The sequence below is a fragment of the Muscardinus avellanarius genome (genome assembly GCF_963383645.1).
Source record: "Muscardinus avellanarius genome assembly, chromosome: 11".
Lineage (NCBI taxonomy): Eukaryota > Metazoa > Chordata > Mammalia > Rodentia > Gliridae > Muscardinus > Muscardinus avellanarius.
In genome coordinates this window covers 15,206,348-15,231,192 of record NC_137797.1, presented here as the reverse complement: position 1 = coordinate 15,231,192, position 24,845 = coordinate 15,206,348, and the positions used below count along the sequence as shown (strand labels likewise).

Below are 24,845 nucleotides of genomic sequence, written 5' to 3'. Positions count from 1 at the left end.
GTCTCAGTCTCCCAAATACTGAGATTATAGAAAGGTAACACTATGCCCAGATAATTATAACTTATTGCACATACAGTATATGTGCCAGAATTTATGCTGAGCATATGACCATAATTCATTTAATCCACACAAATAACTCAAAGGAAGAGAAATTATTACCCAAGTTTTTTCCAATAAGAAAATTGATACTTAGAGATATTATGTAGGTCAACTTAGCTGAAACACAGAGCTGAGATTCCATCTCTATTCCATGTACCCTGGAGCTGCTACCTTAATCTCCACACTGTATTTCCTTCCACAAAGCAACGCTCAACTCAAATTGTACATCTTTTACTTTCTCGTGTGATTCGAAATTCCAAGTCCTGTTCTTTTGCAGCCGAGTGTTTGAATGGGACCTTATGTTGTGTCCCCGTTCAATTTGATCTTACCAAACGTACTCCAGCACTTTCTCTCTCCTGTTTTGTTTCCAGTTTTCAGCAAATGCAATTTGATAAGTCACTATTTTAAAAGAAGGTATAGGCTGTGCGTGGTGGCACACGCTTGTAATCCCCGCGCTTGGGAGGCGGAGACAGGAGGATCAAGCAGGTTCGAAGCCAGCCACGCTGGCTTAAGAGACCCTGTTTCCGAATTAAAAAGTATAAAAATAGGTCTGGGAGTGTAGCGGGGAAGTAGAATGGTTTCCAGGAACCCCAGTACCACCAAAACTAAAAAAATTAAAAAAATAAAAGGAGGTATAGGACAGAGCTGAGGGCAGGACCCGTTAACAAGCCATTCCATATGTTTGTTTGCTTGTGTGTATACACACACACACACACACACACACACACACACACACCTTTTCTTAGTAAATTGTAATTATACATCATAGTGAGGTTCAATGAGATACAGACATACATGCCCACAGCACTTGTGTATTTCTCTCCAAATCCTACCCCACTCCCTTACCCTCCCTGAACTTATTGGTGAGATTGGCAGAGAAGGTGCGTTCCTATCAGGTAATCTTTTCCTAATGAGAGTGATGTGCAACGTGTCACAAATCTACCAAACTGAGTTAGCATCCAACCTCCGATACTTTCTCTTGTTGATATTTGTTTTCTAAAATATCACCTGGTCTTTATAGTCAATATCTACAGCTAAGGTCTATTCTAAGAAAAGTTGTTCCCCAAAGAATTGTGGATTAAATTCCACAATGGCTGAAGTTTATAAGGGGAGATTATATATATATACACATTTTATATATATAGTTGTTTTATATACATTTTATATATACATGTGTTGTTTTATATATATGTTGTGATATATGTATACGTATACATTTATACATATATACAGAGAGAGAGAGAGAGAGAGAGAGAGAGAGAGGGAGAGAGAGAGAAAGAGAGTGAGCACATCCTAATTTGAAAATCCAAAATGCTCCAAAATCTGAACTATTTTGAGCCTCAACATGATGTCCATTTGCTCTCATGTGACAGGTTACAGTCAAAACACAGGTGCACTGACAATATGACATAAAATTATCTTCATCCCGCGTGCATGAGGTAGATATGAAATATCAGGGAGCTCTGTGTTTAGATTTGGATCCCATCCCCAAGATATTTCATCGTGTATATGGAAATATTCCAAAATATGAAAAAAATTGAAATCTGAAATGCTTCTGTTTCCAAGCATTTTAGATAAAACACTTTTGGATAAAATGAACAACCTGTACAGTGCCAGAAGTGAGAAACATTCCATCTTTGCTTTCCGAAGACGTTTATGAAGAAGAACTAGAGAGAGCAGAAGATAAACAGGTGTCCAACAGCTTTCCTTAGGATTCACTCACATCTACGCAACTCTAGCCCACATCCACTATTACCCTGAGCGAGGCCCTGCACTCATATAAACCTGTGGCTGGTCTGGCCACCTTCTCATGCCTGGCTCTCCATCAGCTAGAGCAAGATACCCGTGATTAGGTATCACCATTCACACCAAGGAAAGATGAGTACGGTAATTCTAGCTTTTCTTTCTTCTTTCTTTCTTTCTTCCTTCCTTCCTTCCTTCCTTCCTTTCTTTGTTTCTTTCTTTTTCTTTCTCTCTTTCTCTCTTTCTTTTCTTTTATTAGAGCCCCAGGCTCTATCCCACCAAGCCCTAGTTTTCTAATCTCTCAGACTGTGGGTCTACTTAATATTGATGTATTCATCAACCTCATTTCTTAGTCCCACAGAGGGGTGACTAGTGCCTGTGAAGAAGACCCTTTTCCTCAAATATAAACAGCAGAGAGCTTGACATGCCAACCACCCTAGCTTGATCCTCTCAGGCCCTCCTAGGACCCTGCTGGGAGGACCCTGTGGAGCCAGCAGGGCATTGTGGGTAACAGAATGCAAAATGATGCAGTTGACCCTCACGGCCTCCCCAGGGCTGTCATTCCTGGCTCTGTATGAGCCAGGCAAGCAGTTTTTGAATTGAGGGGAAGAAGGTGGAGAGAAGGGGCGGAGGCTTCCTCTAGGCCAACCACAACTAACTCTTTCGCCCTGTCCAGCAAAACCCAGACAGTGCAATTATCTGGTTAGTTTGGCCCTTAGTGGAGAGACAGCCTCCCAAAATTCGAGGCCAGCTTAGACTAAACAGTGGCTTCCGTCCTAAACCTTTTCTCAAGCGCTGGAGGACGCCTGTGGGATTCCCGGGGAGTTATTTACATGACCCACCCATCGATCCAGATGGGTAAAGGCAAGAGATTCAGGCTCCAAGATAGGCTTGGAAAGGTATGTCTTCTGAGGAAAAGTGCCCCAATGAGCTGATAATTGGTTTCCTGGCTAATTTACCTTCTGGCTTTCATGAAGAGACATGTCTGGGAATAAGGATGACGAAATTAGCAGAGGATTTCTGGCATGATTGTAGCCCTCATAGACTGACCGAGTGTCCCCCAGAACACCTGGGGGAGTTACTCTTTTTACCATCCCATCTGTCTATACCTACAAGTTGAGACAAGGGAAGAACTAAAATAACAGGGAGAAATTAAAACATGTCTTCAAGGTTGCCACAAAGGGGACAAAGCAGGGCTACCTCATCTGGCACCTGAGCATTTACCCGATGGTTTACCAAAAACCCAGATTTTTGAGAGAAGGTTAAGGAACAGTGATTTATTGCCTTTAGAGTCTCATGAGCAGTTTGGAATTTGTGGAATTTATCAGCTATTCATTCTGCAAATATTTTCTCCAGTTCTCTTTGTGCCAGGCCTTGTGCTACTGGACAGAGTGAGAGCCAAATGGCCATGCTTCCAGCCCTCATGCAAATAATCCCACCCTAGATACAGAATTTAAAAGCTCAGAATGGGACTAAGAAGAAAAAGTCAAGGGGATAGGAGAACGAATAACCACGTTACTTGATTCAGATAGGGCTCATTAAAGGAGCCCTTGAGAAAAAGAAGTAATTTGCTTCTTTTAGGAAGATCACTCTGTCTTTGGTATGAAACAATAAATTGGAGATGGATGGGTAAAAGGTGAATTGATGAGGCTGTGGATTAAGCAGTTTGGTGCAGAGTCAATGGTGGTCCATCCCAGGCAGATCTTTGGCAGCCAGGTGGAGAGAGGTGGATGGACTAGGGATTATGGGATACAGTCGGTAGGATCTGGCCACAGGATAGGTGTAGTGGTTTAGGGAGAGGGAAGCATCCAAGATACTGCTCAGATTTCTGGCTAAGGTGGAAGGTAGATATAAGAGAGGGGTTAGGGAGGAGGATCAGGTCACAGCAGAGAAGAGGATGTGTCCTGTCTTGAAGTCATCCAACTGGACCCTGCAACCTGAACTTCTGGTCTCCCTGCTTTTGTTCACACTGCTTCCAACTCACCTGCAATAGACCTTGTCTATCTTACTGCTTGTCTTGAATGATGATGAAGAGGAAGAGGAACAGAAAGGATAGAAGGGTGAGGAGGAGGAGATGGTGCTGCAGGCCACCATCCCCACTAGTCCAGAGCCTCTCCGCTCTTCGATTCATTTCTAGCGCAATAATTCCTCAAGGTCTCTCTGACTCCCTCGTTGGCAGTGGGCTCTGCTGTCTGTGGCGCTTGGTTGGGGCTCTCTTCCCTGGCCCCCTGTGTTGAGTTCCTGTAAGGACTTATCTCGCCTCATGTTCTAGACCACAGCTTTTTGGGGCCTGGGCCTTGCTGCTTTATCTTCCTTCCCCACATGAGCTAGCTAGCACACTAGACACTTGACAAATATCTGTAAAATGAGCAAAAATAACCTGCTTTTTTTTTTGCCATGGAAAGAAAACCAGTGGATGCTGGATTGACTTGAAAGCTACAGCATCAAACTGAAATTCAAACTGTAGGTTTCTCACCATGAAGCCAGCTCAATTTGGTGCTCAGAGGGCTTTTCCATTCCTCTGACATATGAAGCTTGAAAAGTGCAGAGAGGAGAATGTCACTCATATTCCTATTTTAAAAAGATGTGCTTCTCGCTGGGCGTGGTGGCGCACGCTTGTAATCCCCGCACTTGGGAGGCGGAGACAGGAGGATCGCGCTGGTTCGGAGCCAGCCGCGCTGGCTTAAGAGACCCTGCTTCCACATAAAAAAGTTAAAAAATAGGTCTGGGAGTGTAGCCCATGGGAGTGTATCCCGGAGGTAGAAGGGCTTCCAGGAACCCCAGTACCACACACACAAAAAATGTGCTTCTCCCAATTAATGTAATAGTAGGGACCTTGTCTATCTTACTTTTTGTCTTAGATGATGATGAAGCGAAAGAGGGATAGAAGGAAGAAGAGAAGGAGGAGGAAGAGGAAAAAAGAAGAGAAGAAAGAGGAGGTGGAGGAAGAGAAGGAAAAGGAAGGGAAGGAAGATGAAGAGGAAAAAGCAGAGGAAGGGGAAAAGGAGGAAAAATAAAAATAAGGAGGAGGAAGAGGAGGAAGAAGCAGAGGAAGGGGAAGAAAAAGGAGGAAGAATAAAAATAATAAGGAGGAGGAAGAGGAGGAGAATAAAAATAAGCAGAGGAAAGGGAAGAGAAAAAGGAAGAATAAGAATAAGAATAAGGGGAGGGAGGCGGGAGCTGGACTGTGCCAGGTACTGTTATAAGCACCTTTCACACACTAACTCATTTGATCCTCCCAGAGACCCTGTGAACATAGGCTGAGGCCATTATTGCCCAGGTCTACAGGTGGAAACCTGGAGAGAGCTTAAGTATTGTTCAACCATGGCCACACAGTAAGGGCTGGTGTTGGGATTCAAACCTGGGCCTGGCTTCAGAGCTCTTGATTTAGTTGGCTCTTCTAAGGCAAGCACAGTCCTCTAAGAGAGGAGATTGTCCCTTGGCGAATGGGAGAACTCCTCCGGATGGTGTCAGGAGATCATACTTTCTGGTTCTAATTCTGCCACTGATGTCCTATGTGGTCTCCCTCAAGTCTATATTTCTTTTCCATATAAAGTAGGGGATGTGGAGATTGATAACAGTGGTAATCATGGGAGCTAGGACTGTCAATCCTGATCTCTTTTAAATAATTAAATCCCAACAAAAATGGTACAAGAAAATAGAGGTAAGGAGAGATTAAATCATCTGCTCAATGCTTGGAAAGCCAGAAGGCCAGGATTCAAACATATCATGCTCCCAAGCTCCAGTCCCTATTAACTGACTCCAAGGGAATGTCCCAGGGACTGTAGGGGACAGGATGGGACAGATGGACTTCTAGGGTCCCCGTGCCCATTTCCATCAGAACATCTCACCTTGTCTCTATTTTACAGAATGAGCTCCTACTTGATATTTCTTTTGAATACAATTTCTACTGAAGCAAAAAGGTTGAAAACAACTGGACCAAATAATTTTAGAATTAAATGAAATTCCCAGCTATATGCCAGCATTTTTCTCATAATCTTAGTTCACTGCGGCCACATCATGTGGGGCTGAGGTTGCTCCTGCTGGTGTCCCCAGAGTACGAAAGCGCAGGATGGTAGCGCTAAGGACTCAGCTCCTACCTACCTGCTCCACGCGGATCTCAATCTCTCCATTCACCTTCTTTCCATGGAAATACTTTGACCTGTGACAAGAGGAATAAATCTGAGTAAGGACACAGACTGCTTTATTTCTTTGCTCCTAGAGGCCTTCCCCTAGATGTGCAAACCAAGACACATTCTTCACTTCCCTTCTCCCCTCCCACCTGACTGCTGGTTGTCTCCTGATTTAGAGGTAGTGTGTGGTGGGAAGCGAGGAGTGTGGATAGAATGGAGGAGACTGAAGCTTTGGTTCCATTGAGCATCCTGATCTCCCAGTGCCTCAACTTTACCCTCTGTAAAAGAGCTATTCCCAAGGGCCATATGTTTCTAAGGTTTATTTTAAAGATTAAATGAGCTAACAAATAAACAATTCAGTTATCACTTTACCAAGTTATACCCTATGTGCTCCATCAAGAACTTATTACTGATCCACCCACTTTTGCCTTTGCCTTAGAAAATGGTCCTCTTTGCTCTTTTTCATCTGAGGGAAACCTCAGCAAAGCTGAAATGGAGTAGGAGACAAATAAGGCTGAGTTTGATTAATGGAGAAGCTATATCTAAATATGTGTACAAATATGAATGTAGTATGTTTAACCTGGACACTCACTGTTGGGAGGGGGAAGGGGAAGTGCAGAGTGGGAGAGGCCAACAAGCACAGTCTGAATGTATGCCATTTTCAATATGATCCACATAACAAAATAAATTAATAAAAAATGTTTACTCCAGTTCGTCACCATCAGATAGGTATGGCCATATGACGGAACACTAATCAACAGTTTGTAATCATTCCATTCAAGAACATTCCCCTTAGTTTTGTCTTCTATTCTTCTCCCTGGGACAAGGATGTTGCCAACTTTTTTTCAGCCTTTTATTTGTAAAAGAATCCTTTCTACAAATTCTCAGACTGCTTCTATTTCCAAAGCCCCTCTCTCAACTCCCAGCCAAGGCCAGAGGAGTTCATCTCTTCCCAAGACTGCCAGAACTGCTGATTGACAGTCCTAACATCAGTGCCACTTGTTTTCTTACAATGTTGACAGGCCGAGATGTCACCCAGACTGAACTTTCATGGGACAGAAGCTGTGAGTGTGACTTGAAAGTGACACTTTGGGTTTTTCTCCCTGCAATGCTATTCAATAAAAATGTGCATGTGCAGCCAGCCTCGTGCAAAGGGAAACTGTTCACATACTTTGTGACTTTTTTCCCGCAAATCCTCAATGGTAGTATTGGCAAATTCCAGACACCAGATCAGGCCCACTGCTAGTATTTGTGAAGCCGGGGAGAATAACAAATGGAGGGCTCCATGTTGTATGTCTAATATTTAAAATTGATGAATAAAACTAGCAAGCACTGAAATAAAACATGTCTGTCTTCCTCCCTTGACAAATACAACTTCATAATGACTTTGAAGACTCAGAATGTAGAGTTCATACCCCAGCATATGGTGGCATGGGGGTTGTCAGCGCTTGGTTCTCAGCTCTAACTTACCATCCTCCCTCATTTTCTAACCCCCCCCCACTCCATCCTCACCTTTGAGGAGGATTCTCTTGCAGATCTGAGGCCCAGAACACGTGACTGAGTTTCATCTACTCCCCTCCCTCCCAAACAGTTGTCCCTTGACCCCCTCTTTGGAGGATGGACTATAAAATTTTGGCTATGCACTTTGGTTTCCAAGCCCAAGAAATTGGAATAATAATAGTAGCTACCTCTCAGAGTCACCAGGAGGATTAAATAAAATGAGACATGCACTTGGAATAGTTCCTGGCATATAGTAGCACCAAAGTGTATGGCCTAGGACCTGAAGCAGCATCTTCGATGACACAGAACTACTTACTGTCTGAATGTATGCAATTTTGTGTATAGTGGGCTCCATGTAGTAGGGACCCAGAAATAAACAAATCACACTCTTATCCTCATGCTACTAAACAGGTTTGTAATTCACCTCACTTTGATGTGCTCCGTAGGTGCAGTGAATGATGGGTGATGATGATGATGATGATGATGATGACAAGCAGGTAACATTGTATAAAAGGACCGCAAGCCCCTTCGCCTGCTTAACTTTCCCATTAATCCTGAGAGGTGGCAGGCAGGGATCACACCCAACCTGTTCCCATGGAGAAGCCCCTAAGGTTCAAAACCTCCCAGCCTCTAAGAAGTCTGAGAGGTTGAGATTTTCAGGATTCAGTGCAAACTCCTGGGCTCTTTCTATTTGTAAAAGAATCCTTTCTACAAATTCTCAGAATGCTCTGTCTGCCAACAAAGGGCCCACTCCCATCTACCCTCTGGCTTGCTAACCACGTCACAGATCCGCTTCCCGTGATCCCCTAAGCACACCCTCTGCTTTCACCTCTGAGCCTTCTCACGAGCTTAGGATGCCTACACCTCATTCTCAAGTTCCAAGGTTCTCCTGGTGATGTCTGCTCTGCTGTTTCCTTGGCAGCACCCCTTACCTGGTGGGGTCATGTGCCCTTAGCTTCTACAGCCATTAGAACACTTACCACTACACCTTGTAATCAGACGTCACTTGTCTGTCTCCTGCCCCCAGACATCTAGTCTGTGAGCTCTTGGAAGACAGAACTATGTTTCGACACTCACTGTATGTCCGTATGTCCGGTACCCAGCACGATGTGCTGGGCACACACACATGCTACACAAATGTCTGGTGACTAGGTCAATGACGAATGGTTCCCATGTCTCTAAGGCATCTCTTCCTTGAGGCACTTTACTGCCACCTACTGGCACATCATTGAAACAAACTTACAAACCTAAGCTGATTATGACGTGGGGGTCATTGTACAGCGTCCAACCTGCACAACTGGCAGCCCTGAGGTTAATTCTAACACGGAACCCGGAGCACTCTACATGACACCAATACCACCCAAGCAGCCTCACCTTCCTAGGGGAGAAACGCTTGTTTTGCCCATCTCTGGAATGTTTACCGCAGGGCCTGGCAGACAGGCTGAGGCTGAGGTGAGGGTCAGGCAGTCCATCCCCCTGCTTGGCCTGGAGTCAAAAGTCTGTCTCCTGATGGGCCACACAGACTGCTGCCTCTCTCCTTGCCGAGGACTCATTCAGGCTTGAGCTGCCTCTGAAGGCTTCTGTCTGGCAGAGGGAAGGCGAGGGATGGTCTGGAATTCTAGATGCCTCTGGGGGCTGGGGTTGCTGCCTCTGTAATTGACTGGCTGTTTGACCTCAGGCAAATAAACGGACCTACTCTGCCCAAGGTCTTTGTCTCCTAATCGCTGCCTCCTTCCCCTGCCCTAATACGCTGCTCATTCTCATAATGAGCCCCCTGAATACCTCAGCCAATCAATCAGGCCTTTAGCATTGCAAAGGGGGTGGGGAGCTCTGGATTCCACGGGGCTTCTATCTCTGTGGGTGGCCTCATATTTTACTGCCACATCAGAGGCACCAGGAAGGAGAATATTATAAAACCGGCGCTGCCCTGGGTGGGAAATCCCTAGTTTGGGAAGGCGGGATGTGGTGTGTGAGAGAGATTTATGAGGAGCGGGTACTGTGTTCTTTCATGATGGTGGTAGGGGCAGAAGAAAGAGAGAAAAAACACAAACAGGATCCACCTGTGTCCCCAGAGGATTTTTCAACACATCCGTCCTGTTTGTGGAGCCAGCACGGCTGGGCTCTGGCGATGCCCCTCTAAGGAAGGAGGGGTCAGGGGGGGAACGTCCTGTCTCCAGCACAGCTGTCTCCCACGGTCACCCGGTTGGGAAAGGGACAGAGATAAAGTGGCCCTCGCTGTCCATCGTGGCCTGAACAGAGGCAGGGGAGGTGGACAGCAGACCGCATCCAGCTTCTGCCAGCCAGCTGGCAGAAGACACTCAGGACTTTGCTGGTTAACAAGATGAAGAGACCACATGGTAGGTGGATGGGTAGAGATGCGGACACCTTGGGCCTTGGAACATGAAAGGGCTGGGATCTGATTCTAGCCCCACTGTTTTCCCCTCAGCACAGCTCACCCCCCTGGCTCCTCCCCACTGCCAGACATAGCCCTGCAGTGATGGAATGGTCCCTCAGCCTGTGCAATTAGGGAGCTCTAGAGAGCCTGGAAGGGAGGGTCCTCTCTGAGGCTGACAGATCCAGGGATCTGTGGAGGTAAGGAATAAGACCCACTGGGCTCTGAGTCACAGGATGTGCCTACTGTCCCCTCATTGGCCTGAGACAGCAATGACCAAGGAGATTTTTGTGGGTTGAATCCGGTCAGGATCCACTTAACTCAACCACCCCTCCCTGAGTCACTTTGTTGAGCCTTATACGGGCCAGCTGTCCCCTCAGGCACTAGGGGAGGCAGGCAGAGTCCCTGCACTTGTAGTACTTTTTGGAAAGACAGAAAGTAAATTGGGTAAAAGAAAAATGATGTTGAATGAGACACACAGGGGACAGTGATTGAGAGCCAGGCTTGGGTGGCAGGAAAGGCCAGACTTCCATTGGTAAGAAAGGCTTCTTTGAATGACATGCAGCCTATACTAATTGACCACCTACAATGTTCTGGAGCCTTCAGGCCCTAAAGAATCAAGCTTATTTTGGGGAAGAGACACATCAATGGACAATGATCATACCCAGCATTGGCACAAAGATCTGGCTCAGCCTGCAGAAGCGAGCTGCTTTCCTGATGAGATGGCCCAGCTCATCCGTCAGTCTATCAGTCTAATATTGGGTACCTATCCTCTGCCATGGATTAATGGCACAATGATGAGCATACAGGGTCCATCTGCGTGCAGAAGAGACAGGCCAGTGGAAATGAGTTGGGTGGCTGCAAGGGACATTCAGGAGAGTGATACATTTACTTCACATGTTCACATTCCCCTAAATATGCAGGAAGAATGAGCAATGGGCATAGAGAAGATCTGATTTGATCGGGCACTGCTGAGTGATTTTGGCATGAAATGATCTATTTGAAGGCTGTCAAGAGGATTAAGTAAGGATACAGGTGTGAAGGACTCTGGGAAACTGCAGAGAATGTGTGGGTTATCCACCAGGGGGCTGCTGGGTGGAACTGTACCTCCCTAGGTGAAGAAATAGGGGTGCACTGCTGGCCTCGGAGACAGAGCCAGGCCCTGTCCCGCTCTGCCATTCATTGCCTGTTGCTGCTTGAAGCAAATGTCAGCCTTCTGAACCCTAGTTTTCTCATCTGTAAAAAAGAAGGGCATTTCTACATCTGCCATAGACCTCATAAATGATACTCCTGGCCCGTGGCAGGTGTCTAATGAAGCTCCTCACTCTCCTCCCTACCACTATGGTGGAAGGCCTGAGTCAATGGGGTGTGTCCCTGGAGAGATGATAGGTCCCTGTCTGTAAGAGAAGGAATGTGGCAATATCTGCTGGTGCCTAGTATGGCAGAAGGCTGCCCCATCCACTTCCCTGCTGTTCTCCCTCCCCAGCACAGACTTTTAGGCTAAACAAAGTCATCATCCACCTGCTAATTCTGACTGCAGAAGATAGGCTGGAACTTCACCTCCCAGTATCTACCCCTCTCCTCTATTAAAGATACAACACTATGTCATCAACATTTTTATGACCTTCGAAAAGTCCCCAATCTCCATACCAGTAAAAGGGTAAATCATTCTATCAGCAAACATTTATTGACCATCTACTAATGGTCCAACCTGGGAAAATGGCTACAGGAGGTAATTCATACCAAGGTGGAAGTGACTAATATCTGATCATTTGGGGGAGGGACTTGTCAAGGTGAAAAGGGTGAGACACACAAGAAGGCTAAGAGCATTTATTATACCACTAAAATCCCTCCCCCAAATGATCAGATATCCATCCATCCATCCACTTATCCTTCCATCTACCCACCCAAACATCCATGAATCCATCCAAACACCTATCCATGCTCTACTAGGCCATGTGCTAGGCCTTTGAAATAACTCTGAACAAGATAGCCCCCCAAAACAGAATGGTGTTTCCATTCTAGCTGGGAGACAGTCCCAGAAGAGGAAATCAACAGCTGATTTTGTCTGCTTTATTTGAAGTTGACAAATGGTAGATCTCATAGGGCCTAGTTTTGTTTTGTTGGGCTGAATTGCATGCTTTCCTTTTTTTTTTTTTTTTACCCCAGAACTGGAGGTTGAACCCAGGGGCATTCTACCCCTGAGAGCAATACCTTAGCCCTTTTTTTTAGTCTTCATCTTGAAATAGTGTCTCACTAAGTTGCAGAGGGCCTCACTAAGTAGCTGAGGCTAGCCAAAAACCCGCGATCCTCCGGTTTCAGCCTCCCAAACCAAGTAGCAGATACCATTCGTCACAGAGCTTGCATTTCTGTTTTCCTTGTGGGGGAAACATTTTTCTGTGCCTATGTTTTTCCCTCCCACTTGCTGACTGGTTTGTCTCCCAAGAGCAGATGCACAGGCAGCCCATCATTTAGCTAAGCCCATTCCAAAGATGGCAATTAGCTTCAGGAAACCCACAGCAGGGCCTCTCCCACAAACCCAGAGGGGGAGGTCAGAGGATGGACTTGAAGCATCCCATTTCTGCCATCAGACGGTCCTTCCTGCCAGGGAAAGTCAGAGGCAGGCTCCCACAGGCTCAGGCAGAAGAGACGTTCTGCAAGGAGGCTGGCATTTGCCCAGGGCCTGCCTCCCCAGGGCAAGTCTGCAACCTGGGCCGGGCAGAACCTGCAGACTCCAGCTTCACAACAGCTATTGCTCAAGAAAACTCATACTTCTGAAGGACTCCTTCAAAAGAGGGTGGCTCCAAGGGCTCTGGCCAGGCCAGAGAGCCACACTGTGGAAAGAGAGGCAGGACTCAAGCAAAGAGGCTGAACTCCTCACAGGGAACAAGGTGGGAGCCTGAGAAATGAATAAGCAAAAGATCAAACAGGAGAAAATGAGAAGCGCCGGTCCCAGCCCCTGTAAGGGCTTGTAGCCCCTCCCCCGGGTGATCTGAAGACCCTCTGCACTACTCCTCCCAGTGGGTATCCAAGCTGTGCTTGAACACCTGTAGGTGATGGGGTGCTTACGCCCTCACCAGGCAGCCCGCTGCTCTTTGCCAGTTAATTTTATTTATATTGAGCTGCATCTGGATATGAACTTTTTTTTTTCTCCTCCCTTGGTCTCATTAGGTTCTATCAGTTGGGAAACCCATGAGACCCTCTAGCTCGGTGGCTTCTACACCTGGCTCTTCATCATTTTAAGTAGTGCCCAGCTGGGCATGGTGGCCCATGCCTATAATTCCAGTCCTTGGGAGGCTGAGGACAGCCTCAGCTACTTAATGAGACCCTTAGCAGCTTAGCAAGACCTGGTTTCAAAAAACAAAAATACAAAAGGCTTGGAAGTAGAAAGGCCCTGAGTTCAATTCTTAATACCAATAAATAAATAAATAAAACCCACAAACAACAACAACAACAACAACAACAAACAACAACAGCAGTCTACTCGGGGTGTTCTGATTGTGTCACTCTAGGGGGACAGCTCAGCGTGGCCTCTCCTGTCTTTTGCCTGTCTGGTAACCGTGCCTCCACTTATATCCGCATCTGCACTGAAGCAACCAACCCTCCCTCTCATGCATAGCCTTGGTAGGACCGTTCCAAGGTGTCCCAAGGACAAGGAGCAAAGCCAGCCAGCCTGGTTCCTCCCCCGAGAACTTTATTTTTGAACAGAGAGGAACCAGGATGAAAGCAAAGGAGCTGATGTGTGCAGAGACTCTCCACACCCTCCCGCCACCTGGTCACCTGGAGGCACCCAAGGGAAGCCTCACCTTTCTGAGACTTGGTTCTTCTCATTTGTTTTGTTTCTAGGAACTTTCCCCATATTTCCCTCAAGTCTCTATTTTGCCTAAGTTGGTTAGATCTATTTCTTTTTCTTACAAAGAACTCCATCTGATCCAGCAGGTTGATGGGGGGGGGGTCTGAAAATCACTTGGAGACCATGATCCTCACCTGTTTTATACGAGGAAACAGAGGCTCAGAGAGGAAAGAACCCCAATTCTTTTTTTTTTTTTTGGTGGTACTGGGGGTGGAACCCAGGGGCTTTCTGCCTCCGGGCTATACTCCCAGACCCATTTTCTATTTTTTTTTTGAAACAGGGTCTCGCTAAGTTGCTGAGAGCCTCACTAAGTAGCTGTGGCTGGCTTTGAACCTATGCGATCCTCCTGTTTCAGCCTCCCAAGCGCGGGAATTACAAGCGTGCGCCACCACGCCCGGCTAAGAACCCCGATTCTAAGATCCCATAGCATCAGCCAACCTCTTCAGGAAGGCAGCCAGAAGAGAGACATTTAGGAAGAGATCACATCCATCCTATCCCCCCTCCCCACGGTCCCTTCTGTTTAAAGACATTTCCCCCAGATTTTCTAGCCCCAGTTTCCGAGAGCGAAGTGCTCCTCCGAGACTCTTCTAGGGTGGTGTGGGGGGGTAACAACCCTCCACTGTTGCCCCCTCCCTCCCTCTCTCCCCACAAGAGCAGGGTAGGAAGCAGCGGGGGCTCCGGGCCCTTGGATTGGACGGCGGGAAGACCTCACGGAGAGAGGTCAGCACTTGAAAAATTCCTCAAGTCAAAGGGCTCAGGGCTTGGGTGCCGCACAAGGCCCTCACTGTGTGTGCACATTGTCTCCCTGATAAAAGGGGCCGGGCCTGGGAAAGCAGAGCGGTCTCCAGGCGACTGGGCAGGATGCTGGGGAATGCCCAGGGCCCCTCCCCTCCCTCAGGGACCCCGGCCAGGGAAGGCGGGGGAGGGCCGGCCAGGGGACACAGGGCTGGTGCCTGGAGCTTAGAGATGCTCCAGCGTTGGGTGGCAAGTTTGGGTCAATGAACAAGAGAGAAGGAAGGTGATAAACACCTTCCATTAGGCTCCTACATCTCTCTCCAAATGGCCCACATTTTCCTTCTCCTGCCCTTGTTCCAGGAGAATCTTTGGGGCAGGGGAAGTGGGAAAGGCATGAGGCTTCATTCCCCAGAGCCAAGTGTCTTCAACAGAGGGCTGTGTGTCTCCGCTGTAAGCCTCTCACCAACTCCAGGAGGAGGGGCTGACTGGGGCCCTCGTCTTCGTGGAGTCGCTGAGCAGTGAGGGACCAGCCTGCCAGGACCTGGCCTCCCCTCCTCCAGGGCTTCTGGAAGGCAGCCCCGAGCACACCCAGCTGAAGGAGAAGCATGCCAAGTGGCTTCCTTCCCCCTGGCTCCCAGAACCATTATAATCACCAGCAATTAGTAACTGTAATTAATTGTTAATAACATTACCATTTCAGGGCCTATTATGTCAGGTTCAGCCCTGTACCAACCCCACCCATGCCATTATATTTTATCTTTACAATTCCCCTTCCGGAAAGACAGTCCGCAATCCAGTCTTACAGCTGAGGAATGGGCGATACGAAGACTGGATTCACCCAAGGTCACATAACAGAGAGTGAAGGGGACCAAGCCCACGGTGCGTGGGCCGTCTGGCTTCAGACTGTGCACTGGGCTTCGCTCCCTCCATCCTGGTGATGGGCAGTTCTTGTCATGGGCAGGGAAAGCTGCTGAGAATGGAGTCCATTGGGGGACCTGGTTTGGCTCTCTAACCAGAAAGCCCAGCAGTTCAGAGGTCAACCTCTTGTAGTCCCATTTCTCCTACTACCACTTTCCATAATATGGAATAGAGGACACCCAGGCAAATTCAAGTTTTAGGAGAACAACAAATGATTTTGTAGTATATATCTAACCTCAATATTGCATGGGGTATTCTTATATTCATTTGTTGTTTAAGTATTAACTGGGCATGTGGGGTTTTTATTTGCTAAATTTCACAACCTTACCCATAAACCACTGTTGCTGATGCCATCTCTCACCCCCACCCCATCCCCCGGTGGCTCAGATGGGTACAGAATATTCTGGTCACCAGGGGACCAATTACACCCACTGCAATTCCTTACGGGGAAAATCTAAGAGTCCTCATCCCTTCAGCCCAGTCTCTTGAGTGAGCTTAGCCTCTAAGGTGGAGGCTGGAGCCTTTGAGTTAGCAGCTGGGGAGGCAGCAGGGAGCCTGAGGAATAATACAGAAGTTACCTGGTCCTCTTCCTGAATTCCAGGGCAGCTAAGTGCTTCCTGAGAAAGACTCTCCCCAAGGCATCTCAAGTTTAAATGTTCCCTTAACAACAACCACCACCTTTGGCAAGATCATCTATCTATTCACACATACACACACACAAAAAACAACCCAACCAACCCGTGTGTTGTGTCTTACCATGGGCCAAGCTCTGTGCTAGACTCCGAGGATGTGGTGGTTAAACTGGGAAGGCAGAAAGACTGTACTGATGGAGCTTGTGTTGGAAGGATGTCACAAGTCACAGGTAAGCAAACCCCACAGGTCAAACAGTGTTATGAAGAGAGAGGGGCGGGCCCTCCTACCAGAGCCTCCCACAGCCCTGGGAGGTCAGTGGTGTGGGGACAGTGGTGGGGTTTGGGCTCCATTTTAAAGATGAGGAAACTGAGGCTCAGGATGAAGAAGTAACAGGACGGAACCTGCAGGGCTGGTGGGCACAGGCGCTGGGATTTAGCCCCCGCTGCCGCCCGTCAGCCCTGTGTCCTCTGACTCTTATCTTCTTTCCTACATGAGTCCTCTAGGGAAATGTGTCTGACGCGTGTTGGGAAACCACATCTTTAATATCAAAACACTGGGAAAGGGCCAGAAAAGACAGGGCCTGAGAGCCCTGCGAGCTTTAAAGAGAAGGAACTCCTCTGTGTCCATTGCCCAGGGCAATTCCTCAGAAAGCCTACTTTGCCAGCCAAAGATGAGGAGGAGTATGTGGATGTCTATGAGAGCCCCCTTTCCTCCTGGCTCATTTCTACTCAGGCAGCAAGGACTTCGATTTGGCAACTGCTTCGATCTGAGGCCCAGAACCTCAATTTTCCTTGTTTATAAAATGAGAGCGGTGCTAGCACCCATGCAATTATTATGAAGACATAATTGATGGAAACAGTTTAGCACAAAGGCTGATGGTGCCAGGTGCACAGAAGTTTGCCACAGGACAGTGGTGGAGACAGGAGCCGGTCCTCAGAGGCTCAGTCACCCATCTGCTTGTTCATTCGTCTGTACCCCAGCTATTCAGCACCCACCTCAGGCTGCACGGGGAGCCCTGGGCAGTGTTCAGTGGAGAGGGTTACCTGGCCAGAGAGGCCTCTGCAGCTGTTAGCCCTGTGCAAGGCCCAGCCCAGCTGCATCTCTTGTAGGTTTTCTCTGCTTCCTCACTCTAAAAATGGGCCCCTGGTAGCAAATCAGAAAGTCCTCATGAGCAGTACTGTGTGTGTCAAGTGCCAAACAACCGGTTCTCTGGACCCAGCAACAGAATACCTGATTTACAGCGTTGGCCGATTTTCATGGGGTGAATGTTCCCACCTGTCCAATGGGACTTTCTGTGAGATTGAATACAAGGTAAGAGTAGAAAGACTCCAGCATGACACCATGGCAGTCCCTCAGTTTCCTTCTCACATTCCCAACCACATCCCAGATCACTCGGCCAAGCAGCAGACATCTCTGCCCTGTGAGCCTGTTATCTACCCTGTCCCAGGCACAGGGGCACACAGACACCATTTAGGAGCTGGTAGGCTGCTGGGGTGGACAGGCACAGATGCTGCACAACGGCACCTGTAGCATCTGGAAATGCAACTGAGGCGTATCCATGGGCAACATGGGCCCTGGTTTCCTGGGAAGGTGCCCTCTGATTTTCTCAGGCTGGAAGGTGACTGAGGGGTGTGTCACATCAAGCCTGCCCTCTTCCTTCCCTCTCCAGGTAACAAGAAAATAAAAGAAGAGCCGGGTATGGTGGTGCATGCTTATAATCCCAGCATTTGGGAGGCTGAGATGGGAGGCTTGTGTTTTGTGGACAGCCTCAGCTACTATTTAGTGAGGCCCTTTGCAACTCAGTGAGACTGTTTCAAAATAAAAAATAAAAAAATAGGACTGGGGGTGTAGCTTGGAGGTAGAATGCTCTTGGGTTCCATCCCCAGCAACACACACACACACACACACACACACACAAAAAAAAAAAAAAAAAAAAAAAAAAAAACAAGAAAAAAAAAGAAAAAGAAAAGAAAAGAAGCAGTAGGGAAGGGCGGGTATAAAAAGGAAGGCAACAATAGATCATTGTTGAGATGGAAAATAGCAGACATTCTGGGACCAAGGCCACAAATCCAGTAGGAGTGGAGAGCCAGAGGCCAGAGGCCAGCGGGGGAGGGGCTGGGGCAAAGGCTTAGCTGCTTCCATCTGCCCCCAGTGCCCCTCCTTGCCACCCCAGGCAAGCTCCAGAGACCTTATAGGGGAAACCAAGAGCAGCTAACCTTATCTGGTTATGGCCCACCTTTTTTTTTTTTTCAGGTTAAATATTTTGATTTTGAAAGTCAAATATAAGAATATAGTACAATCTCTAGGCCATAGTAAAAATTCCATCCACCCTTTTTAAACAATTTCAAATATCAGCTTTACATTGACCCCAGCATCTTGGTAAAATAAATAAATAAATAAATAGCCCAGATTTTATACATAGGTGAATCGAAACAGAAATACCTCAACTCTGTGTGATGTATTGCTGACTCCAAATGTACGTAAGGTAGTTTCAAAGTTAGGTCCATTCAAAGTTATCCTCATTGGACTTGGGTGGGGAAGATGGCTTATATTGATTGGACACTTATGTGTGTTCAGCACCAGAGATATAAATAATAAGAGACAGGCTTCCTTCTTGCAAGAAGCAGTTAGAATAATACCATAGGTGCCACCGTGGCAAAGTGAGGAGAGCTCTAAGGGAGGTGATCATTAGCCCTTTTGTCAGGGCGTGCATGTCAAGAAAGGCTTCACGGAAGAGGCAGCCCTGAGTGAGCTTCTAACACTGAATGGAAATCAGCCAGGTGAACAAGACAGAGAAGAGTGATCCAGGTGACAAGGAGCAGCAAGCCCTAAGGTGAAAGACATTCTTTAGAGGTATAAATTGTTTGATATTCCTGCAGAATAAGCAACAAAGCAGGATGTGGATCTGGAGAGACAGAGAGGACAGACATGCTTAAGACTTTTGAGTTGCAGGTCAAGGAAGTACCAGGGCAGAACTATGAAGGGGGCTGCAGCTGAGCACAGTGGTGCACACCTGTAATCCTAGGACTTGGGAAGCTGAGACAGGATTGCAGGTCTGAGGCCAGCCTCTGCAATTTAGTGAGACCCTGTTTCAAAATAAAAAGGGCTGAGGGTCTAGCTCAGAGGTAGAACACCCCTGGGTTCAATCTCCAGTAGCTAAAAGCCTGGAGAGAATGGGGGAAGGGGAGGAGCCAAGGAAGTTGATTGATGTCTCATGAAGAGGGTACCGTGGAGTAAATGGAAAGTGACCAGGAGGTAGGCAAGACTGGAGCAAAGGAAGCTGCTGGAAAATTCTAGGCACGGGAACCAGTACAGAGGCTACAGGACTGAAGAAGATGGAGCTTGGAATCCATACAGTTTACTCTTCCTTTCTCTTATGGTTCTCAGTACTAATCTGCTTCATTCAGAGGACAGTGCCAATGTTATTTCACACCTACCACTTCAGTGGGGGCAGCCCCAAGCGCCCCCGACCCCCATGTCCTGCCAGGCTCACCTCCAGGGGTGCCCCAATGGGTGTAAGCATCTTAATATGCCAGACCATGAGTTCTGTCAGCAAAGGGGGCTCTGAGGTCCTCTGTCTCTCCTCAGAGGATGGAAGGTGCTTCCCCCCAGGCCCCTGGCCAGGTGTTGGATCATCCTAGGATCCAAGCTGGTTCTGAGAACCTGTAAGCAGGAGAAGAGTCGGTTGCTGTAACTCCCTCAGGGACCTGCAAGCAAACTGGATGCTGCAGAAAGACCCTGGACCAGGATGGGAGAGATAGAGCAGCATCTGGGGCTGTAGAAGGTGGAAAGGGGGGCACATTGCTCCTGTGGGGGTGGGGGGCTCACTCTCAGTCCAGACAGAGAATCATGGCTCCCCCTCATTATCATCTCAGAGGGGGAAGAAAGGGGCTGTGTGAGATGGCTTCTCAGCTTAACAACTTCTTCCTCTCTGGAGACTCTTCTCACAATGAAGGAGGGACAGGGAGGGGGCTGACCCCAGGCAGCCCTGTTCTGCCCAAGCTACCCATGGACCCTGGGGCTGGCCCGCCCCCTGCTGGCTGCTCTTGATAGCCCAGGACCAGGCATGATCAGGGAATTCTGCAGGTAGGATTGAAACTTTAAGGCAGTCAGCTTTGATTTAGAGAAAGTCTTGAGACTCAGAGAAGTTGGAAAGTTCACAAAGACTCGAGGATGGAGCTCCATATGAGAAGGGAACACCACGCCTGTGGCAAGAAGTCTCTGTCAAAAACACTCGGTGAACACAGAGCCAACGTCCAGGTGAGTTCATGGTCTCAGCATCTCCTCCCCTTTTTACCCACTGAGAGGCAAGAAGAATGCTGTGAAGCTAGAATGCTCTTCTCAAGACCTAAATGAAGTGTGGGCATGTGATTAAAATATATGGAGAGCGACTCTTCTGGCCAAAATTGTGTCCTCACCAGTGTGCACAGCCTAAAATTCACATACAGGTCACCCTTGTGAATTAGGAGATTGAAGAGATTGGAGAACAAAGCCAACAGGCAGATGTGACTTGGCTGAGTCCGTGTGGTTCATTCCCATCTCATTCTTTGTGTCTTTGCGCTACACCACACATCACGTGGATAGAGTCAGAGATTTTAAGAAGACCCAGCTTTATCACCCTGCAGCTAACAGGGACAAGTGACCAATAGGAAGCCAGCACAGTAGGACAAACCTGTCCAGTCTTCCCACAGTGGACATGAAGAGATTATACTGGCATGCCCAAGAGGGGCTGCTGTTAAGAGGGTTAATGCTGCACAGGAAGGTTATAATCTTCTGTGATGACACTAATACACACTTATACAGCATTTACTGTCTACCAGGCACATACTAAGCACTTGTATATTAACTTAGATGTTAACCATGCTTGCATATATAGACCCTATGAGGGAGACGTGGGGCATTCAGGTGGTGACTTGCAAAGGTCTTCTTGCTACTCTGGGATAAAGATAGGACTTGAATTCCACCCAACTGTGATGTCTTATTCTTAACCATTATGCCACTTTCCTATGGGAAGCAGCTTTCCTGACTAAGAGACAACACAGCCAAAAGAGAATATTCAAAATCAAGGTCAAATGTTGGATTAAAGAGAAACCGAAGACTTTTGTAGCCATCTGATGACTGGGCAGATGGGTAGCAGCACCATAAGGGGACGAGTGCCTGGGAGCAACAGTGCTTCATTCAGCATTAACCCCGAGGCTCAAAGCTCAGCACCTGAGGGCCATGCTTTACACAAACACACGTGCACAGATGAACAGGCTTCATGATAAGCCCCTTCCAGCAAGCAGTGCACAGACCCTTCAGACTGGGTCAGGACAGAGGCACTCCACACAGCCACACTGCCTAAGACTATCTCTTAGCAGAAAAGCAGAATTGATTCCCAGTTTTCCCCACAATTAACTGAATATTGAGCATGCATTATAAACTGCAAACAGCTCCCGCTCCACAGAAGAGACTCAGTCATCCCCAGCCTGAGCTAACTTTTCAAGGAGTGAATGTGTGCAGACCCATGAGTGTTGGATTAACAGAACACCCACATGCACTAATTTATCCATGCAACCAATGCTTACTTTCGTGCCTACAATGTGGTGGCCTCTGGAGATACACCTAACCTTGTCCTCCAGCCCCAGTGGCTGTACTGGACCCCTGTCAGAGCAGCTTGGCTTCCCATAACCTTCTCTAGCCAGATGCAGGGGCTTCAGGTCTGCACACCTCAGCTAATGTCTTGAACTGCAAACTCTGTCTCTTTCTGGACTAATAATGTTTATCACCTCTGGATACCACAGAGGTGGGATGCAGTTGCTCCAAGAAGGCGTGAAACCCGAGCACCTAAGCTGTGCTTTGCATTGACCCCAGGAGGAGGTAACTAACTGCCTGCTGAATGTGCTCTGCATTGAGCTTAACACAAGGTTGGGTCTTTACCCTGGAGAGCTTACTGTCTGGGGAGTCCTCTCTGGAAGAGGCTAGAAAGCACGTCATTTCCATCTACTCTGGGTGCTAAAATGGCAAGGTCTGAACAGAACAAATATTGTTCTGTGCCTACATAAATGTATCACTATGAGTCTTACTATCATGTATAATTAAAATAATTACAATGCACCCATTAGAAGAAGAAGAAGAAGAAGAAGAAGAAGAAGGAGGAGGAGGAGGAGGAGGAGGAGGAGGAGGAGGAGGAGGAGGAGGAGGAGGAGGAGAAGAAGAAGAAGAAGAAGAAGAAGAAGAAGAAGAAGAAGAAGAAGAAGAAGAAGAAGAAGAAGAAGACACGCTCTGGAGCCAGCCTACGGCAGCTTGTGGGAAAGGGGGCATGCAAGCCCGACCATTCTAATCATCTCTCGGGGTACAAATTCTCAGTCTGTATTGATTCCTTTCAACCTCAAAAACACTTCATTCCAGGGGGCCGAGGGTGGCTGAGGCTGAAAGAGCATAATTTGGCAAATATTTCCAGTTGCATTTCAGGCTTCAGAAGTTTTCTATTTTTAGGAAGGTCATATGATTATGCCACATATTATATAACACTCCCAGTGGGCTCTAGGCATTGCCCCATATCAAACGCGCTACGAGATGGGCAGCATGTTATGTGAACAAACGTAGTGAGTGAAATAACCAAGACATCCCAGCCTCGCCTGCCTTCAGGTCGGGCTTTGGGGCCCAAAGGATGACAAGGCCCTTTCTAGCCTCCAGAGCTCTGGGGTATTCAATCTGCAGGTGAACGACTGTGGACGTGTAAACATAAAGGCCTTAAGACAGGGCATAACACAGTTGCTGAGGGGCCTGGAACACAGTAGCCATATCAGTTTCCTCTACAGCAAATACTAGTTTCCTTTACTCTAGCCAGTGTCTGAACCCACCCAAACTTCTTCTAGTTCTTTCCTCTGTTCCCCCAAAAGGTGAGATAGCCCCCAATGCACTCAGCTTTTGCCCTGGAAGCACCTGCAGCTTCCTGCTTACCAGTCTGTGTGAGCATCATCGATCACCAGCAGGATCCTGGGTCTTTGAACCACAGGTGTGGAAGGACCCGGAGGCTCCATCAGCCCCGAGGGGGTCTGCGGGGTCTGCTTCATGGCACTGGAGAAGGAGCTGAAAAGGCTGGATCCTGGGGAAGAGAAAGAGGCTGCCAGGGGCTGGGGATGCCTCCTCTCCATGGCTGGAGAAGCCGGGGAGCTGGTTGAGCTGTCTGGACGCTGCAGGTCCGCCATGTAGCCATTGGGCAGATTGGCCACGAAGCTGCTGTCGGAGAGACGCCGCCGGAGGAAGTTCATGGCTGCAGATGGATGAGGGCTTGTTCCTATTCAGATGTGTATAGTTGAGGCCCAGAACACAGACTGCCAGGGAGAGGTCACAGCAGGTCTTCAGGCTAGAAGAGCCAGGGCCACACAACCAGAAGTTGGCTTTAGGGGAATGCGCTTACCTGTTGGAAATAGGCCAAGGAGCACATTAGCACAAACTATCTCCTCCCCTTAAGAACAAACAGATAAAGTGATTCTTGGTGCACTGATGTTGACAATGGAAACTGGGATACCCTCTGAGTAGAGAATCTGGTCATATATATCAGAAGTGGACCCTTTCAACCTACAATTTCCATTTTCTGGAATTTTATCCCAAGGAAAGAATCCAAGTTACAGGAAAAGACCCCCATGAGCAAATGTTTGTCACAGCATTATTTACACTAGGAAAATACTGGAAAGTAGCTCAACATTCAACCACAGTATAATGAATAAATAAACCTAGAGCATAGTCCCTCAATGAGCCTTTTGTGGCTATTTTAGAAAAGGGTACTGACAAAGAGATTTTAGTAACAGCTAAAAGCTAATGTTATAATGTTAAAAAAAAAAAGCCCTGATGCAAAATTGAAGGTGCACAATGACTACAAACATGTAAAAAGTGAAATAACAAAATTTGGGAAATAAAATGTTATCAGTGATCATGCTTGGATGAAGTAATTACATGCCTTTTATTTTTCTTTCAATTTATATTTTTTCAAAATGCTTATTCTTACAGAGTAAAATATGGTCCCCCAAATTTATATGTTGACCACCTAAGCCCCAGTGGGCTGGTGTATGAAGATGAGGCCTGTGGGAAGTGATCAGGGTGAGGTGGGTGGCGAGGGTGGGATCCTCGTGATGGGAGAAGAACTCTTAAAAGAAGTGACACTGGAGAGCCTGCTCTCATGTGCCTTGCAAGGAGAGGCAAAAGGCAGCCACCTGCAAACTAGGAAGGGGACTCTCATCAGAACCCCACCATGCTGGAGCCCTGATCTGGGCTGCCAGGCTCTTGGACTGTAAGAAAATTAATTTCCTCTGTTTAAGTCGCCTAGTCCATGATATGTTTTAATGGCAAGTGGAGTCAACTAATACACATATTATTGCTTTTCTTGTCAGAATAAAATAAGCTCAAAGAATCAAACAGTTTAAGATCAAAATATTCCATTGAGAACAAGGACTATTTACACCATAAAAACAGACTACATTCTTGTTAAGATTCATTTTTATTAGTGAAAATATATAGTGAAAATTAGAGTAAAACACAATTCTTTTTAATTTGGGCAAATGGTGTAAGATTACATTACTATCTCATCAGTAGCTCTTTTGCGCCCCCTTCTGGTCAGCACGCACCTAGCCCTTAGGAAAACACTGGCTATATATATTTGTTTTCTCTGTTCTTGAATTTCATATAAATGTAACAAATATGCACATATATGTTACTCTTTCGTTCATTACTTTTCCCTCAGAATAGTGTTTTGGGGGCTCATTGATGTTGTATATATCAACAGTCATTCTATCTTTTAAATCTTTGAGTACCATTCCACTGGGTGCATAAACCACACGTTGTTACTTGCATTTCC

At 47.2% G+C, this 24,845-nt stretch overlaps 1 protein-coding gene across 1 annotated transcript in view; it reads right to left on the bottom strand.

Moving 5' to 3' along the window:
- Positions 1-23,262, bottom strand: part of SYN3 (synapsin III) — a gene marked incomplete at both ends in the record, with an annotated part of 421,001 nt that extends 397,739 nt beyond the window's left edge. The window contains 2 exons of the mRNA XM_080705133.1: positions 5,947-6,004; positions 22,952-23,262. Coding sequence (XP_080561259.1) covers positions 5,947-6,004; positions 22,952-23,262 — 369 coding nt within the window. The remainder of the gene's footprint in view (positions 1-5,946; positions 6,005-22,951) is intronic.
- Positions 23,263-24,845: the final 1,583 nt, after the last annotated feature.